General features: G+C 34.8%; 1 protein-coding gene across 2 annotated transcripts in view; it reads left to right on the top strand.

Moving 5' to 3' along the window:
* LOC109722881 (probable alpha-mannosidase At5g13980) overlaps nucleotides 3,865–20,309 on the top strand; it is a 39,042-nt gene continuing 22,597 nt past the window's right edge. For both annotated transcript variants that reach the window (XM_020251058.1, XM_020251057.1), the window contains exons 1-14: nucleotides 3,865–4,263; nucleotides 4,364–4,447; nucleotides 9,779–9,867; nucleotides 10,918–11,092; nucleotides 11,814–11,933; nucleotides 12,075–12,161; nucleotides 12,240–12,311; nucleotides 13,057–13,170; nucleotides 13,605–13,705; nucleotides 13,806–13,899; nucleotides 14,003–14,170; nucleotides 14,260–14,349; nucleotides 14,651–14,716; nucleotides 14,807–14,863. In XM_020251058.1, coding sequence (XP_020106647.1) covers nucleotides 4,012–4,263; nucleotides 4,364–4,447; nucleotides 9,779–9,867; nucleotides 10,918–11,092; nucleotides 11,814–11,933; nucleotides 12,075–12,161; nucleotides 12,240–12,311; nucleotides 13,057–13,170; nucleotides 13,605–13,705; nucleotides 13,806–13,899; nucleotides 14,003–14,170; nucleotides 14,260–14,349; nucleotides 14,651–14,716; nucleotides 14,807–14,863 — 1,569 coding nt within the window. In that variant the 5' untranslated portion in view covers nucleotides 3,865–4,011. The remainder of the gene's footprint in view (nucleotides 4,264–4,363; nucleotides 4,448–9,778; nucleotides 9,868–10,917; nucleotides 11,093–11,813; nucleotides 11,934–12,074; nucleotides 12,162–12,239; nucleotides 12,312–13,056; nucleotides 13,171–13,604; nucleotides 13,706–13,805; nucleotides 13,900–14,002; nucleotides 14,171–14,259; nucleotides 14,350–14,650; nucleotides 14,717–14,806; nucleotides 14,864–20,309) is intronic.

Below are 20,309 nucleotides of genomic sequence, written 5' to 3'. Positions count from 1 at the left end.
TGGATATCTGAAATTTTTCTGTATGATTTAACGGAGAGTTAATAAAAATGTCAATGAAAAAAAAAAAAAAACAANACAAAAGCACAAAATACTAAATAATATATTTTAAATCATATGATACTAAAATTAAAAAAAAACATGAAAAATCATTTCTCTCTATACATTATTATTATTATTATTATATTATATTATATATAAAACAACAAAACAAACAAAACACGTGTAAAAACTAATTGATGGGAGACCTTATCCACAAGTCTCCGCATTGAAAATGGTGCGATGTGCAACATCCCAAGGAAAACTCTGTCGCCGGCTGGTAAATTGCAGTACAGTCCCCAAAGTTTCATCTATGTTTATTTTGGTAATTGACCCCTCAGTTTCTCCATTACACCCCCAAACTCTTACAAAACATTCATTTCAGTCCCTGTGCATGTTTGTTTACTATTTAAAATATTACCGAGTGGGGGATGAGTATGTCGTATTACCGATTGCGGATTATCTTGCATGTATGTATTTATTGATTTTTATCTCATCCTATTAATTTTAAGCCTGCTATTTGCTAAGTAATAATATTTTTATTAGGAAAAACTACAAAAGCCTCCCTGTGGTTTCCTAGTTTCTCACTTTGCCCCCCTATGGTTTAAAATATATCAATTTGCCCTCCTGTGGTGTCTTTTTTCTCTTTTTTTTATTAATTTTATTATTATTTTTTTTAAATCAGTGATAAAGTTAAAATTAAAAGATACTAAAGTAAATATTTGATAAATCTAGATGGGTATTTGAAGTTTTTTATATATAATTTAATGAAATATTAACGAAAAAGCTACCGAAAAGATAAAAACGAAACCACAGGGGGCAATTTGAAACATTTTAAACCACAGGGGGGGCAAAATGAGAAACTACGAAACCATAGGGAGTTTTTTAAAGTTTTCTCTTTTTATTATTTAAAAATTAAATTATTAAATAAAAAGTACTGGTTGGATAAAAAATCGACAAAATTTGCGGCTTATGAAAATAAAATGAACAAATTTTATTCCAAGATAAAGGAGTACAATAAACTTTAAAAAACTCAAAAGTTGCAGGACCAAAATGTAACTTCACTCAAAGTCCAGGATTGATAGTGCAATTTACCCATCTCCCATCGATCCCTGGAGAAATTAATTATTGTCTACATGCACCAGGTGTATACATAAATTATACACCATGCCTCTAAAACTCTATAAAAGGTATCTTAAATTTAAATCTAAATCCTTAGATACATTTTATGATATTTAAAAGAATTATTTGTAAATTATTCTAAATTTAAGATATTAATTTTTATAAATTAAATAATATTTATTTTCTAGACTACTTAGGTCCATCTAATGCAAGTAAACAAGACTATATATATATATATATATATATATAGAGAGAGAATTAGGCTGGAATACTATTAATAGTAAAACGCTCTTTTTGCTATCAAGTTTTTAATCCTTGGATGAAAAATTGTAGGGTCAGGATGATATTAGTCGGTTAGAGTTGAATGGTCCCCCTAGGGTTGAGTGGTCCCCACTGGGTTATAGTATTTAATCCAATGGTTAGAAATAATGAAAATAGTTGATCCAAAGGCTAAAAAACTGGTAGCAACAATGGGATTTTGCTACTAATAGTAGCCCAGTCCAACTATATATATATATAAAGAAGTCCGGCTACTATACTCTTATGAGTAAGATCGCCCTCATACTCATAAGTTGTTTTCAATAATAGAGCTTCCAAATCGACGATCCACACCGTTAAACGTTATTTAGAGCATTTAAAAGTTCTAGAAATCAAATTTCATAATTTTTCGACATCATTTACCTTACGATCAAAAGGTTACAAAATTGACAATTTCTAACGATTGGTATGGGACACATGCTAGTTTAACGGTGTAAAAGAATCAGAATCAGTTGAATTTTTGATAGAAAATTCTATTCACTACCTAAATAAAGATCAATAACTCCGATCTTAAATTAAAGAATCCGATCATCCATTTTGAGGACGTCATTCGATTTTAACCATTCATTTTATGCCCGCTTGATGGACTTTATTATGATTTCAAAAAATTACAAAATTTATTTTTTAGAAGTTTCAAATACTATAGATTATATTTAACGGAGTGGATCATCGATTCGGTAGCTCTATTATCGAAAACAACTTATGAGTACGAAGTGTCCAATACTCATAAGAGTATAGTAGCACTACTCTATATAAAGATATATTTATTAATTTTTCAATGTATAATTATAAAAAATATATTGGAACGGAAGAAACGTGATATTACATGTAAAAATAATCACAATATTTTTCAATCTTACTCTTTGTACGTAACGTATTCTCCACACAATCCCAAACAGAGCCTTAATATTTTGTAATAGAATCTGAAAATACATAATATTCTACTCATCATGCAGTAATAAATTGTAAAAATATAAAAATATATAAAACTTATTTTAACTATCTCAACTATTACTTATTTTGATGTGACTATCTAATTTTTAAAAATTTTAATTTTAAAGTTAAATATCAAAATGAGATATCAAATGATTTAATCCAGAATATTATTCTAATTTTATTGAACAGATGTTTTCAAAATGTTATTTTTATATTTGCGCGCATTGGGCGTAGAGCTTACCTTTCACAGCTATTCCATGCAAAAAAAAAATAATAAAGAATAAAATATTTTTATATTGCATAAACAAATGTATAAGAACAAAAATTTTCAAACATCATTTTAATTATAAAAAAGTATTATATTATTTTTTATTAGGTTTATTGCTTCTAGGAATGGGCATAGAGGGTAAATTTTAAAGTACAGGTGTAAACAGAAATAAATAAATAAAAATGCTTGGAGAACCCCTCTACAATAGAACCTTCTCAAATGGCCTCCCCAACTAGAATCGTTTTATCAAGAACTTCGAATTTTAACTTTTTTGGAATCAAGTAATTTTAGTTAAATAAATTGAAGGTTTTACCACAATAATTGATAATTCTGTGAAATTTAATAATTTAATCTACTTTCTCTTAAACAAAATCAAGATTGATTTAGGCTTAGTTTGGTATTGAGACCTATCTGACGCTGTTAGATAAAACGGAGTTGGGGTAAAAACATATGAGATATGATTCTGCATTCTCTAGTGGGACCACAGAATATGGTAACCGACTCATCACGATATGCAGAACGTAATATTATGTATAGAAACAAACAGAGTATTTCCCATCGTACTTTTTCATCGCACGTAACGTAATCTTCCCGTAATTCCAAACGAAGCCTTAAGTCAAAATATCTTATTTGTTTCTAACTTAACTTACGGGTAAAAAACAAAATAGTAACGATAGAATGGTATTTTTGAAAATACAAAAAGTTGCCCCTAATTGAAGAATAAATAAGAAAAGTCTATTTGAAAGAGTAAAATAATAATTTTACAGAGATAACGGTTGTTGCTAAAAGTTTTTTGAGAAAAATCGCCCGAGAGCGAAAATTTATTTAAATAAAAATGAGACGATACAAAAATAAAAAAGTCCTCAAAAGAGGACCGCACAGTACATTTTTTTATTAGACAGACCCCAATTGGCTAGTTGATCAGCTTGCATAGTATTTTCGGAGAAGCAAGAATTCCAATTGGCTAGTTGCGAATAGTTCACTAACAAAATTTAACTCTTGGAGTGAGCATGTTTGAAATAACTTGGAATGTTAAAACATTTTTAATATTAGCTTTTTGAGGGTGGGGGACAAGTAAACAGATCAAAAATTTTGCAGGGATATATAAGCAATTGCTCCAAAATTAAAATAGTTACAAGGTGTACGTACCCGCGGAGCACCAGAACACAATGGGCCCTCTCTTTACTCTCACTGCGAAGTGAGAAGTGCGAAGACGACGACGAGAGGTAGACGACGACGCTTCCTCCAAAAGCCCCGACGAGCCCACTCTCCTCTTCTCCGCCCTTTTATACCGCAGCTTCTCCTCGAAGCTGGGGGAAAAGCTCGCATCCATGGCGATGGCGCATCCTCTTCGTCGCCTCCGACCTCCTCCTCTACCTCCTCCTCTTCTTCTTCTTCTTCCTCCTCTCCTCTTCCTCCTTCTCCTCGCACGCGTCGCCGAGTCCAAGTACATCGCGTACAACACCACGGGGGGGATCGTCCCGGACAAGCTCAACGTCCACATCGTCGCCCACAGCCACGACGACGTAGGGTGGCTCAAGACCGTGGATCAGTACTACGTCGGATCCAACAACTCCATCCAGGTACCCCATTTTGATTCGCCTCGCCCCCGAATTTCTCGTGGAGTTTTCGTGATTTTCGGTGACTTTTTCCTTTTTTCTTTTTTGGGGGGGATTGGGGTAGGGGGCGTGTGTTCAGAATGTGCTCGATTCGCTCGTCCCGGCGCTGTTGAAGGATAAGAATCGGAAGTTCATCTATGTGGAGCAGGTACGAATATTTGGTTTTTGAGCTAAATTAGGGTTTAATTTAGAGCTCGTTAGTTTCCGGTAAAAATGTAGGAAAATCCCCTCAATCATAGGCGATTTTGAAATTTACACCTCAACTTTTTTTTTTTTGACTTTTTTTTTTCAAATAATCCTAGAAAATATTGTAATTGGCTAAATGACCCAACTAAAAATATATTTGGCTAAATAACCCTCCTCCTTTTACCATGTAAGAGCCACGTTGAAATTTTCTTCTAAAAACGATGAATCGTTTACTACCTTTATAAAGACAGTCTTTTTAATTTTTTATAAAAGCAGTGACACTTTTTTTAGATAGTCTGTTAGGATTTTTTAGATTGTTAAGATTGTATGTGATTTGTTAAAATTTTTATATGATTGTTATTTATTAGGATTATATATTGGAAATAAAAAAAATGAGGTTGTTAGGGTTATACGTGGATTAGTAGAATTTTTATTTGATTATTATGATTGTATGGATAGATTATTAGAATTTTTTGATTGTTAAGATTTTATGTGATTTGTTGAAATTTTTATGTGATTGTTAGGATTATATAGAAAAAAGAAAGAAAGAGAAAAAGGATAAATGATTCACCACTTTGTAGGAAATTAGGAAATTAGGAAGATGGTGAATCATTTACCGCTTTATGACGGTAAACGATTCACCGAATCCCACCGTAGCTTCTACATGGCAAAATGAGGGTTAGTTTGTCAATTATTTTTTTTACAGGGTTATTTATCTAATTAGAAAATTTTATAGGGTTATTTTGACAAAAAAAAATCCTTTTTTTTCCTTGATTGAGACTCCTTACCTTCTTTTTTTTTTAAAATTTGAATTTAATAACCAGTTAAATTAAAAAATTTTCAAGTTTTAATGTTTCTCGTAAACATGTATGGGTACCCCCTCAACTATAGGCTATTTTGAAATTGATGCCTCAACTGTTTTATTTTTCCTTGATCGAGACACCTCAACTTCTATTTTTTTTAATTTTGAATTTAATAACTAGTTAGGTTACAAATTTTATCAAATTTTATGACTATATATAATTTGTTAATCATTATATAGTCTACTTTTATTTGCTGAAAATTGATTAAAGTTATTTTATTTGATAAAATTATCAATGAATTTGAGAGAATTTCTTATTCTTTTTGTCTTTTTGACTAAAAATCACTTAATTTCAAAAAATTAGAAGGGTCCAAGTTAAAAAAATAGAAGTTGAAATCAATTTCGTGTGGCTTTGAGGGTATTTTCACCAATTTTTTTGAGAAATTATACTTGTACTAGTTAAGGACCCGCGCTTCGCGGTGGACAAAAAAATTTACAATAAATATATGGTAATAAATATTAAAAAAATTGCAAAAAAAGAAGAAAATATTTAGAGACAAAGATGCTAGTTTTCATTGATCACAATAAAGCTGGGAACCAAAATTTACAATAAACATATGGTAATAAATATTAATGACAAAAGAATTAAACATTAAAGCAAGAAAAAAAGAAATTGAAAAACATAAAGAAAATATTTAGAGACAAAGAAGCCAGTCTTCATTGCTCACAATGAAGCAGGGAACCAATTCCAGTTGTCGAATTTTCCAAAGTGCTTGTACTTTACCTCTTTACTTTTGAGATGTTCTATATGTCTCAATCTACACTGGGTTGGGCAATTTAATGCTGCTGCAGAAACCCACTCCTATCCCTTCCCCCAACACCCCTTTTTCTTTGTAAGCGGATTAGGATATATCAAAAAATTGTCCATATTAGCATTTTCTCACATTAAAGAGTAAGGATCCAGGATTTTTTACTTTTTTTATTTAAATTTGTAATTTTCTTCTTCCTTGAGCACCAAATCAAACTTATTTTTTAAAAATAATTCAGGGCAAAGAGAGAAAAAAGTGGAAAAAGTTAAGGAGGCAAATTTGAAGGGGCTAATTCAAAGTAACTAGTAGCAATAATAAGCAAGCATAAAACATGAAGATATGTAAGACCCCTACTTGGCTCCACCCACAGAGATAATGATATGTAGTGAACATCAATTTGAACTAAACTGTTGGAGTAGCATTGAAACGTTGTAGCGATTGCTCTAAGACCATCCGACCTACCACGCCTTCATGCAGAAACAATAGAGATCGTTGTCTTACAACAAAGATTGGAGGGAACAGGAGCAGTCAGGAAAAGATAGCAAGTTAACAATCGAAAAATGTAAATATGAAGACCATAATCTCAAGTAAGAGTAAGCAAATATAAATTGCCGAAAAAAAAACCAATTATGCATAAAATAGGAATTCATGCAAGGCTCAGGGCTGTGGATCCCCTAAAGTTAAGGGCTATCTCAAACATTGCCGAGGATTGGAACCCTGCAACAATAGTCGTAGGCTGCAATGATTGCCCTGAGGCCGCAACGATTGCCCCGAGGCCATTCGACATGCTGTGCCGTTGCAGATAAATTCAGTAGAGAGGGCAGTAGCAGGATCATTAAAGAATGTAGTTTTCAAGAATTGTCCATTTCATCATTGCCTCAATTCAAAGAGTAGAAAAAGAAATAGTAAACAATGAAGAAAGTTTTAAAAAATGTAAAGAGTATAAGTAAGAAATCGAGCAAAAGAACATTTTGTAAGCCGGAGAAATTTTAAGGTACAGTGAGTAAACAGCAGGGAGAATTAGAAAAATATAGAACATCATACAAATACAGAAATCCGAGGTAAAAAAAAGAGAGGTAAAAGTAGCTCGTGGATAAACTAAGAATGTTAAAAATAAGTTAAAAAAAATAATGTAGAGCCCAAACAGAGTGAGTAAAAGAAGGTAACTAGATCTCAAACATGTAGGAAATCATAGTGCATAGCCCAAGGTGCCATCACAGAGGAGAGGTAGTAAACATGAAGAGAAGATAGATAATAAACATGTTAGTAAGAAGGCAAACCCGAGGAAAATCAAAGTAGAAAAAATTACAGAAAAATGTAAATACTAAGACCATAATTCCAAGTAAAAGTAAGAAAATATAAACTACCGAAAAAGATCCAATTATGCATAAAACAGGAATTCATGCAAGGCTCAGGGTTGTGGCTCCCTTAAAGTTAAGGGCTATGTTAAACATTGCTGCGAATCGGAACTCTGCAACAATAGCAGCAGGCTGCAGCGATTGCCCCAAGGCTGCAACGATTGCCCCGAGGCCATTCGACATGCCGTGCCATTGCGGACAAATTCAGTAGAGAGGGCAGTATCCGGATCATTAAAGAGGGTAGTTTTCGAGAATTATCCATTTCATCAGAGCCTCACTTTAAAGAGTAGAAAAAGCAATAGTAAACAGTGAAGTAAGTTTAAAAAAAAATGTAAAGAGTATAACTAAGAAAGCCGAGCAAAAAAATATTTCGTAAGTCGGAGAAGTTTTAAGGTAGGAAAGGGGAGAAGATCAGCAATGCAAGAGCAAGGTCGGGGAAAAAACAGCAAAAGAACAAAAAATTGCAGAATGAAAAAGGTTAGCTTTAATTTGATAATTATATTGACCATAATATCCAAATTCATACTGGATTAGGTCAAATATATGATCATGAAACCAAAATTTTAAAGGTCCAAGCAAGACAAATCAAGAATTGTAATGCATTTTCAGTCTAAAAAAAACTGCTAGTCTTAACTAATTTTAACTTGTCTCATATCTTTTCCCGAATTAAAATTGCTAATTTTAAATAATTATTCACATAATGCAGAGATTAAAAATAAAAAAGAGCAAATGGTGACATGAATAGAATGTAGTTTGCTCCAATATTCTAAAATTTACATATATTTTTTTTAAAAGAGGCGGATAGTAGACAACAACCCTGAGAGGACCAGATCTCTCCTCTGTAGATATAGGCACCAACACCAGCAAGAAGCAGTTTGCAAGCTCCAAAGAAGATGGGTAAAGAAGCTTACCATCCAAGATTTTATATATATAGCATGATTCCCAATCGAATCAGGGTCTCATTGATCAAGAAACAGTAACTACAAAAAATAATCTAATAACTCCCAATTTCGAACCTCATCTAAAATCTAAAGGAACAAATCAAGAAACAATCGAATCAGGGTTTCGAAATCACATGAAAATGATAAAATCAATCTTAAATCAATTTAAATTTAGCAAAAGAATCAAGATCAGAAAGAAAAAAAAATCAGAAAAGCTCATGAGACCGATTGGCTGGGAACAACAAAAACAATATGATTGAGAGGATTTATGGGGTATCTATACCAAACTCTAGAGAGAGTTGTAGGATCTCGAGGATTGCGACGCCGGCGAGATGTGATAGAAACACCCCAGGATCTCCGGCGATATTTGTGGCCGAATTTGTGGGATTTGAAGGTACGGATATTGGCATCCGCGGAATCGCGAGATAGAGAATCCCCGGCAGATTGAGGGGTATGGGCAAGCGGCGGTCGCGCGGCGGAGCCAGTACGAACCCTAGGCGAACCTTCGCCTAGGGTTCGGGAAGAGGGGGACCCAAGCGCGCGAGCGAAAGAGAGAGAGAGGCTATGAGGGACCCACTTTCGAGAGAGAGAGAGAGAGAGAGAGGGGGGGCTCTGGGGGACCCACGCATAAGTGAGAGAAAGGGGACTGTAGAGGCGGCGCCGGAGTACCAACCCTACGCGAACCTAGGGTTTGTTGAGAGGGGCAGAGGAATCCCGGGAAATCTGCAGAGGCGGCGAGAAAAGAAAGGGAGAGAGGGTTAGGGTTCGTTGAGAAGGAGAGAGGGTAAGGGAGAGTAGGGTGCGGAGAAGAATAGGGCCCCACATCTCAGAGAGAGAAAAGGAGAGAGGGTAAGAGAGAGAGTAGGGTGCGGGAGGTCCGAAATCACGGAGAACGCAGGAAAGGGGTTAAGGGAGAGACCCGAAATCACGGAGAACGCAGCAAAGGGGTTAAGGGTTCACCCTTTAATGATATTGGATAGATGGAGACCCCTCAACTTTGTTATTAGTTTTTTTTTTATTTATTTTTTGTTGGAACTGAGTGACTTATCTTTAATAGAATAGGACATTTTATCAAATTTATTAACGACTTTATCAAATTTTATAATTTTAGTTACTTTTTAATTAGCAACTTAAACTAGAACAGTTAATGACTAATAAAGCCATTAAATTTAACACAAATTTTAATTTAATTAACTAGAGTAACACAAATAAAAAAAAATTGAGGTGCTAACCATAGGAAAGTAAAATTGAGGGGCCTATTTAAAAAATCGCCTATAGTTGATGAGGTCTAAGTACATATTTACCTAATTTTCTTCCTCTTCTTGTGGATTATTTTTATTTTTAATTTTAATTTTTTTAGGTAAATTCTTTGGTTGGTTGTAGGCGTTTTTCCAGCGGTGGTGGAGGCAGCAGAGCAATGCGATCCAGCAAATAGTGAAGGAGCTCGTTAGCTCAGGGCAATTGGAACTTATGTATGATCTCTTCCATTTGTTTATATAAAAATATAGGCTAAATTAGAAAAAATCCCCTTGCTCTTCAACCCCGACCTTAATTACCCTTGTATTGAAAATTGCATCAATTACCATCCTACACTTTGTCACCATCTCAAATAGATCCAAAAAAAATAGAAAATTTTAGTAAATTAGGCTGTAAAATTTTAGTAAAACGAATTGGCATATGACTTTGTTTGGCATCTTAACATATATCCTATTTGCAACTCTAAAAATATATAAAAAATTTAGATAAAGGAAATTTTCTATTTTACTAATACTATCAAAATTGATAGTTTTTTGAGAAATTTATTCAATTTATATCATTCTATTGCATTACTTATAGATAACTTTGTCTGTAAATTTATTTTTACAAAGTTTTATAGCTGAATTCAACAATTATACCAAATAGCTGGACATATTTGAGATAATAACAAAGTGTAGGGAGATAATTGATGCAATTTTTATGCAGGGCGTGATTGAGAAAGTGCTAAAGTGCAATGTGGCTTTTGATAATTTAGCCCAATATTTTTGGAGACACCCTCACCTATAGTCGATTCTGAAACAGTCCCCTTAACTTTTATTTTTTTGATTGAGACCTGTCAACTTTTGACTTGACTAAGTATAGAAACATAGATTAAAGCAAATTAATAGTTGAGGGGCTATCAAACTAAAAAAGTAAAAGTTGAGGGGTCTTCATACGTTTTTACCTTTTCTATACTTAATTCAACTATGCTAACTATACAAAGTAATGCTAGTGAATATGAACAGTAACTACATGCCCTGAGATAAATTTGACTATTGTCTTCTTTTCCAGTTTTGGAATTTTGTTTCACAACTGAGCTGCTTAGCTTTCATGCTGTTATTGATTGCAGTTAACCATTGATAGCTGTTTCTCATCTTAGAAAATATTATAATTGCTACTATTTTATTCCCACTCAAAAACTAAAACTGCTTCTTGTAGTGCATTCCATTTAGTTTGGGGTAAACTTTTCAAAAGAGGTAACTTTGCTGTTTTTCTGCATTCTGAAGAAATGGGGGTATGTGCATGCATGACGAGGCAGCGGTGCACTACATCGACATGATTGACCAGACGACCCTCGGGCACCAATTCATTAAGCAGGAATTCAATCAGACGCCTCGGATTGGTTGGCAGATTGACCCATTTGGACATTCTGCAGTGCAGGCTTACTTGCTTGGGGCTGAAGTATTGCTTTTATTATTCTCCGTTTTGTCTTATCTCATTTTCTCAATATCTGCACATTATTTGCAAGAAAAAAGGTTTTCTATTGGAATGGAAAGAATTCTGAAAATAATTACTCAAATGAAATCATAATTGGGTTTCTTTCACATCCTAAAGCACTAAGTTCACTGCTCATGACAGCAAGCATATTGGAACTTCCTTCTCAACTTGTGGGTTCTCATTCCAGACCCCCAAAAAACTATTAAGTGCGCATGTCAAAATCCACAATCTTTGCTAGTGTGAAATGCATATTATGCAAATAAAATTGAGATACCAACTTACCAAACATTTTCTAGTGCACAATAAGGTCAGATGTAAGATCTACTTTGTATGGACACTACAAACAAGTAGCTCTTTTTCCCTTTTGTTGTTATCTTTTGAGAGTCAAATCTCATTGTGCTCAAGGCTTATATTCAATATCTCATCCTAGGTTTGGCAACATACACGCTGTCCATGGCTCTCCCTTTTTTCTCAAATCAATTATATTTTATCTTGTTTATGTTGCTGTTTCAACCACTTTGTTTTGGCATTTGATCATAGATTGCTCTCTTGCATAGAAATCCTTATATACTTCCTCTAAAAAGAGCGTGATGGTCATCCTTGTAGACATTGTACTGTGAATGTTTGACATAGCACTCTGCTAGGCAATGAATGTTTAACTTAGAGACGTTCCAATTGTTTGCAGGTAGGATTTGATGCTCTTTATTTCTCTCGAATTGATTACCAAGACCGGGCTAAGCGGAAGGACCTGAAAACACTAGAGATTGTATGGCGGGGATCTAGGAGTCTTGGCTCATCTGCAGATGTATTTGACTTTCTTAGATGCCACCTCTGTTGTTTTCTTAATTTTGTCTTTCGCGCAAACTTAGCTTTGGATATGGAATTTTTTTTTATTGCATTATTCTTCTTTGCTAATCCATCACACAAATTTTATAATTTCGTTCAGATTTTCACTGGTATCTTCCCTCAGAATTATGAGCCTCCCCCGGGTGATTTTTATTTTGAAGTTAATGATGTATCTCCTGTTATTCAGGTAATCCTGTTGAAACATTTCTGTAGCATTTCGAGTACTGTGTAGAAGTTTACTTTGATTTTCCTCCTCTCTTTAAAGGATGACGTCCTTCTTTTTGATTACAATGTTGAAGAGCGAGTGAACGATTTTGTTGCTGCAGCTGTATCACAGGTAAGGGGGCTCTAGTAAAGATCATTTTCTATTTCCATGTTCCTTCCACTTGGTTTCTTAAATTTGTATATATTGTGTATTTATATGAATTAACATATTTATATATTCTGATTCGTTTAGAGTTGTCATTTTCCCTTTTATTGTAAGATTTTTTTAGGGATTCATAGATGTCTACCTCTAGGGTACAAGTCTAAACTGCTTTATCACTTCGAAGTCGAACTAAAACTTTCTTCGTTTACTCTGGAAAGTTTGACATTTTTACACACAATATATTGAATTGTGAGGTCTTATGTTATTACGGCATTTGGTACTTACGAATCTTTGGAGTCCAACCCATATAATTACAGCTTCTACACTTTGATATGGCAAAAGAAAATGTGATTTGACAGTGCAATACATCTATAGTAAATAGGAGGTATGAATTATATTCTTCTATACCATATTAGAGCTAGAATTGTGTAACTGACAGCATAAATTACTTTCTTGGTCATGAAAATTGAAAATCAATATAGTTATCCATAAAATGTCGGATAAGATAGCGTACCTTCACCTCAATGTTTTGTACCTTCATATACAAACTATAGTTAACTATGCCCTTTAATTTTCATAGGACATATGCAGTTTTTATAGTCTTCTTAGGATCTTTTTTACAATGAAAAGTTCTTGCAGTTGGTTTTTTCTCGTTTATTACTCTCTGTGCATCTATGAAACCTCTATTTGGCAACACACTGCTTGTTGTTTGTAGGCAAACATTACAAGACTGAACCATGTCATGTTCACAATGGGAACAGATTTCAAGTATCAGTATGCTGAATCGTGGTTCAGGCAGTTAGATAAATTTATTCACTATGTCAACAAGGTAAAGAAGCTTGTAGGCAATTCCTAAGCATACAGTTTATTTCTTACTGATTAATTCATGAGGCTGTTGAGAGAATATGTAGTTGAAACATTGTTTGTTGTATAGAGTTTTTACTTTGAATGCAATGCCTTTATTTCAAAGCCATCCTTTTAACTTTCTTTTGCATTACCTTCCTACGAGTAATTTACTCACCATTGTTTTCCTGCAAGCTATTCTAACCTAGATGTCTATTGACATTAATATCATTGATTCTTGCGTACTGAGTAGAGCAAAGGGAAGGAGGATGGTGGTTACTTGGATATATAAAAGGGTTGTCATGTTGAAAGTTGAAAACTAATTAAATTTTTTTTTTTCGTAAGTAATAGTTTTCGTAGTTCACACCAAGAAATCTGAAACTTGTTATCTTTATTCTATTTCTGTTTTCCATATTCCAGGATGGTCGCGTAAATGCCTTATATTCTACACCTTCCATTTATACCGATGCCAAACATGCAGCAAATGAGTCTTGGCCTATCAAGACAGATGACTTTTTCCCGTTAAGTAGATATTTAGCATTTGAAACTGAATTGAATTATATTCGGTATTTTATATTTTATATGAATATTTGTATATGAATAATTGTTTACTTTATTCAGGTATGCAGACGATCAAAATTCTTATTGGACTGGGTACTTCACAAGTAGGCCTGCATTAAAAGGTTATGTGCGAATGATGAGCGCATACTATCTGGTTAGTTTATCATGGTCCCCAATATTTCATTGCATATTGAATCAATCAAATTGCAAGTTTGATTGTTCTGGTTTTGATCCATGAAATATGTTGCCATTTTCAGGCCGCTAGACAATTGGAATTTCTGAAAGGGCGAAACCGTTCAGGTTTCACGACTGGGAGCTTAGCCGATGCTCTGGCTCTTGCTCAACATCATGATGCTGTTAGTGGAACAGAAAAACAGCACGTGGCAAATGATTATGCTAAAAGGTTATCAATAAGCTATGCACAGGTGACATGCTTTTTTAAAAACATCTCAAATATTACTTTGACAATTTTTAGATAAAGAAAATTATTTCCATGGTGGGCTGTTCTTTACAGGCTGAGAAGCTAGTTGAGTTTTCTCTTGCTTGCTTGACAGAGTCTGCTGCAAAATCAGGGTGTTCCAACCCATCAACAAAGTTTGCACAGGTAAATTTGGCTTAAGTCAAATTTAGTTCCTGTTTACTTGCAAAGTGTATTCATAGGGATGCTACTGGGAAGGGGTTAAAAGTAGTATCTGTCATGCATGAACTGATTGTGTAATATAAATACTTCTTGTTTCCTTTTCTTTAACCCATCAGCAAAAGGAATTTTTTTCATTATGGTTTCCTTTTAGACTGACGCAATAAATTGTCAGAATGCTTCTCATCTTTTTCTCAATATCTACTCTCATTATTGTTTTGTGAGTGAAAATTTACTTTTATCATTTCTTCCGGGTGTCTTTTGTCAGTGCCCTCTCCTAAATATCAGTTATTGCCCCCCATCTGAAGTAGAGCTATCCCAGAGTAAAACCTTGGTGAGTTATGATGTCTGATATAGAGTTCTCTTTATTAGGATTATCTCATTTGGTGATCAGTCATACAATTTGTGAATCATCTTACTGTAGGCTGTCCTTGTCTACAACGCTCTTGGATGGAATCGGGAGGACGTAATTCGAATACCTGTAAGAGTTTCTTTTATTTATTTTAATGTTTTTATTCTAATCATGCTCAATTAATCAAGTTCAATGCTATATATATATCTATAGAGCACGTCTCCTACGCTTTCCAAAGTACAAAGATCTTCGTGTTTGTAAGTTGTTTTCAATGATAGGACATCTGATTCGACGATCGGCTCCGTCAGGCATGATCTATGCTATTAAAACTATTTAGAAACCAAATTTCATAATTTTTCGACATCATTTGGCAAGTGGTCAAAGGGTCTCAAAAATGATTATTTTAATGGCTGATGTGGCATGTTTGTAAGTTCGACGGTTTGTAAGTTCGACGGTGTAGAAGAATCCAAATTACATAAAACTTTAATAGAAAATTCTACTTAACATCAAGAGCAAGAACGGTACTTTTGATTTGAAATTTGAGTCTTTTATCATTATTTTTAGGAGATTTTTATTTTCAGCCATTCATTTCAAGGCTACTTGTTCACTAGGCAAAAGAAATTAAAAAATTATGAAATTTGGTTTCTAAATAGTTCTAATAATGTAGATCATGCCTAACGAAGCTGATCGTCGAATCGGATGTCCCACTATCGAAAACAATTTACAAGCACAGAGGCCTCCGTGCTTTCGAAAATGTAGGAGCCTAGCTCTCTCTCTCTCTCTCTCTCTCTCTCTCTCTCTCTNTGTATAACCAGGTGTTTGGTATCATATTGGAAAGCCTAAATTTGTGGTTTCCCATGCAAAGAGATGCCACAATATTTGTATCAAAGAAGAAGAGCCCTCTCTCTCTCTCTCTCTCTCTCTCTCTCTCTCTCTCTCTCTCTCTCTCAAGGTATATATATATATATATATATATAGAACTAGGCTAGAATACTATTAATAGCACCAAATGCTTGATAGCACCAAATGCTATATCAGATTGGTGCACACAATAATATTTTCTAACAAGTAGTAGATTCGTGATATAGTGGTAATAATTTTGTTTCCATGTTTCCCACAAATCTCCATGGAGTGCATTTTGTATACAAAACACAAAAATACAAGGGTCTTTTGTTAGCTTTTTGTTTAGCACATAGCTTACCAATGTTTTAAAGGCTTCAGTATATCAATACATCAATCATCAATTCTAGTAGTGTCAGTTTCGAGGTGAAGGTAGCTTTTAATTGTAGATGGATCGCTACTAAAGTTTGAAAAGGCTGATTCACCGTAAGAAAATTACCTTTAATTGCTTATCCAACCATGAATTAACAGTTAAAATTCCCATCATCCTCATTTAAGTTAGGCTAAATTATATAAAACCCCCCTGTCAATACCCGCTTTTTCATTTTTCCTCCTGTCATTTAAAAATCTACACTTTACTCCCTTGTAAAATGAAAAATGTTCTCAATGGGGTACGGTGTTAACTATAATGACAAAATAACCAATTTGCCCCTCAACAGGCGGCAACGTTGAGGAGACTGAGGATATTTTTGGTACAAAAAATATATAATAATATTTTATAAACGGAACACTAACGGAGCACTAACGGCAGGGAGTGAAGTGAACATTTTTCATTTTACAAGGGGGCAAAGTGTAGGTTTTTAAATAACAAGGGGGGAAAGTGAAAAAACTGGTATTGATAGGGGGTTTTTCTGTAATTTAGCCTTTAAGTTATGTCCTTGTCTATTTTCGGATTACTTTTTCTTTTTTCCTGATTCCTGGGCTTAAATTTGTTACCAACAAGGTGGATGCTGTACATCAGAATGGATTTTTTTTTTAAGCACATTTTTGTGCAGTTTTGTGTTTTGTTAGGTCCCGATTGAGTTCACTAAGGAATTTGTTAATTTTCCGTTGGCCTTAACTTTGAGGAGTGCTCCTTCTTAGCTAACTTTATTTGGAAAAGGCATGATTGATGAGAATGATGATGATGAGAGTTACGTTTCTTTCTAACTATTTGTAATTTATGAAATCTGTTATGAATCCGCCACTTACTCTGATACTAGATTTGCTTTGATATCATTTGTTATGATAAAAGCGGAAAGGATCTAGTTCATCGGGTGCAAATATACCAAAAGATAATCGAGACAGAGAAGAAAAATAAAGCGCACAAATGTGTATGTGGTTCGGCCACTAGCCTACATTCATAGGTGAAGATAGAGCGAAACCTTTATTATTGTAGAAGGCGGAGTACAAAATTATCTCTCTCAAAAGACTCAAATCCAAAATATACCAGATGCACGCAACGGTATGGCCAAATTACCAAGTCACGTCTGTATGGTGGGATTACATAGCTCGGCCTCTCACCAAGCTTAAGTTCGGTGCACTCTTCAACGACCCTAGCTTGCTTGGCTCTAACATGCACCCAATTGCTCCGGTTGGCTCTCTCACGGCAATGCACCTCTTATGCAACGGCCCCCACAATGGATCATGGTTGCTATGTATATATAGCATTAGATTAATTAGACTCCAAACCCTAATAGAAATAGAAGTTGGAGTAGGACAAAAACCATTGACCAATAGTATGCTGCCTTGGAACTCTCTCTAAATCTCCATAGACTTGTTCTACCAACTGACCTAGACCAATTCTAAATCGGTAAATCCTAATATATTTCCAATAGAATTTAGAATAATTAATTCCAATTCAGTTTTAGATCCAAAAATGATTCGGGTCCACAAAATTCGAGACATATTTGACAAATCTCCACCTTGGTTCGAATTCTCCGTTTTCTCCACCAAAATCCCAAGAGGGTTCCTCAAGTGCTGCTGCACGCACCAACTTAGTTGATGCACTGCTTGAACTTAGTCACCGGAAGAGGCTTAGTCAATATATCTGCTGGATTTTTTGTAGTAACAATTTTCTTCATGATAATATCACTGACACTTCTGTGTATATGGAAGGCTCACCGGCATCAACTATCTCCTCAATTACTGATAAAGCATAAGCTACCATATCTTTATATCGTTGTGGTGCTTTTATCTATTTCCTCTGTTGACCTGTAGCAATACTAGTGCTCTTGTGTTGAAATTTCTTCTGCTTCGGAGCTGTCATGTACCCGTATTGGATCAAATGGAGAAGAGGTACCTTTTTGTAGAGATACTGAGTTATAGTCTCGAACTTCACATGTTTCTTAGCATCCTTCACCTTCTACGAAGTAGTGTCAAAAGAACACTCTTCCTTTGGAGTCTTGCACTCAGATTTACCAAATAAAATGCTGTAGAAATTGCCCCTGCCGAGAAGTCCTTCGATAGACTAACATTCAAGAGCATACAACTTGCTCTCTCCAAAAGGGTTCTAGTCATACGCTTCGCCATTCCATTCTGCTGCGGAGTATGCCTAATTGTCCTGCAACGAATGATACCCTCATTTTTAAAAAATCATCAAATTTAAATAGGCAGAATTCCAAACCATTATCTATTCTAAGTTGATTAATTTTCTTCCCAGTTTGATTTTCAATGATAGCCTTCCACTACTGAAAATGCTTGAACACCTTATCTTTGCGCTTCAACATAAGTGCCCAAACTTTTTTTGAAATAATTGTCGATAAAGGAAAGCATATATCGAGCACCACCTTTTGATGGAACACGTGAGGGTTCCGAAAGATCAAATGAATATAATCCACAGTGCCTTTTATCATGTGAATTTTAGTACCGAATTTTACCTGTTTCTGTTTGTCAAATACGTAATATTCACAAAACTCTAGTTTTTCTATACTTTGGACACATAAGAGACCTCTTTTTACTTAATTTAGTCATCCTACGCTCTTTCATGTGCCCCAAACACGTGCTATAATTTCGTGATTTCGGAATCCGAAATAGAAAAAAGAAAGTAGCCGCTGAACCAGCGACAGTAGATCCTTGCTATATATATAGATTTTCAGCCATCTTAGCTTTCATCAGAACAAGAATACTTTTGCTAACTGTCATAACTCCACCTTCAGCAGTGTACTTGTATCCATTAGCATCAAGGAGACCTAAAGAGATAAGATTTTTCTTCAAATTTGGAACATGTGACTATCAGATAGAGTTCTCACTATGCTGTCATGCATCTTAATTCGCATTGTTTCTATCCCAATAGTTTTGCATGAAGAATCATTACCCATCAAAACCACTCCACCTTCAATTGATTCGTATGTGGAAAACCAGTCCCGACTGGAATACATATGATAGGAGCAAGCCAAATCCATAATCCAATTATTCTTAATTTTATTTTGATCAGACACAGAGGTTGCGTTTGGTTCAGGTATAAGTAAGAACTGTTTATTCCAGAGATAGGTACAAGTTCAGATATAAACAGAAACTAAACCAATTTTGTGTTTGAATAAAAATTAGGTTGTTCCTGGGAATAAGGTAAATAGTATTTGGATGGTTAGATTAGAAGAAAAGGAATAAGAGTTATAATTTTAAATTAAAAATATTTTATCTTATTGTAAGATATGGATTCCAAGGATCTAAAAGGTAAATAACACCCAGAGGGGGGTGAATAGGTGTAAACGGCAAAAACAAATCTCTCGATGCAAAATAAAACTAATAGCGGAAAATAAAATCAACACTGAGATTTAACGTGGGAAAACTCCAACTCGGAGTAAAAAACCCACGGGACCGATCACACGAAAAACAATCCACTATGAAAAATTGAGTACAAGTGATTTACCGAAAATCTACGACTCAATTTACCGAATCCTCGTTGTAGATCGTCTTCGCCGGTCCTCGATCGATCGAAATCTTTCAACCGATCACACTGCAAATCCTCGCAGCAAACACACCTCGAATCCACGAAGCGCCCACCGAGTCTACGGCCTTCACGCGAGATCCACGCTCCAACGCTCCATCCGGAGCTCGAAGAATTTTAATGCTTTGTGGTGATTTAAAAACTTAGAAAGCACATATGATATGAGGAGAAACCCTAATTAGAACATCACCGATTTGATCCTTAGGTATCGTTTGGTTCGGGTATAAGCAAGAACTAGCTATTACAGGGATAGGTACAAGTATGGGGATAAGAAAAATAGTGTTTGGATGAAAATTGGGTTGTTCCCGGGGATAAGAACAATTTTAGGTAGTTTTATATAGAAAATAGATGTGTTGGTGGGGATAACCGAGGACTACTATTCTTGGGTAAAAAGTTAGCGTTTGGGTATAAAGGGGGGGATAAGGGCCTATTCCTATCCCTATCCCCTAACCAAACGCTGCCTAAAGAACCATTGAAATCAAAAACCAAAGAACCGAATCGGTGATCAAAGAAAAGAACTTGATTTGTAAAACATAGATCAAAAACTTCAAATCAAGTCGTTAGGGTTTCTAAAAGGTTTTCTCTCTAAGCTTACGTCATATGGGGCTCCTCATATTATATTTATAGGTTTAGAAGACTTCTAGATAGACTAGAATTTCAAAAACACAATTTTAAAAACTGACGACGGTCTTAGGGTCCGGTTCTCCCGAAGAGACCGGTCCTTGTGGGACCTGTCCTCAAAGCTAG

Source organism: Ananas comosus, linkage group 17 (genome assembly GCF_001540865.1).
Source record: "Ananas comosus cultivar F153 linkage group 17, ASM154086v1, whole genome shotgun sequence".
NCBI lineage: Eukaryota > Viridiplantae > Streptophyta > Magnoliopsida > Poales > Bromeliaceae > Ananas > Ananas comosus.
This window is presented reverse-complemented; position numbering and strand designations above follow the sequence as displayed.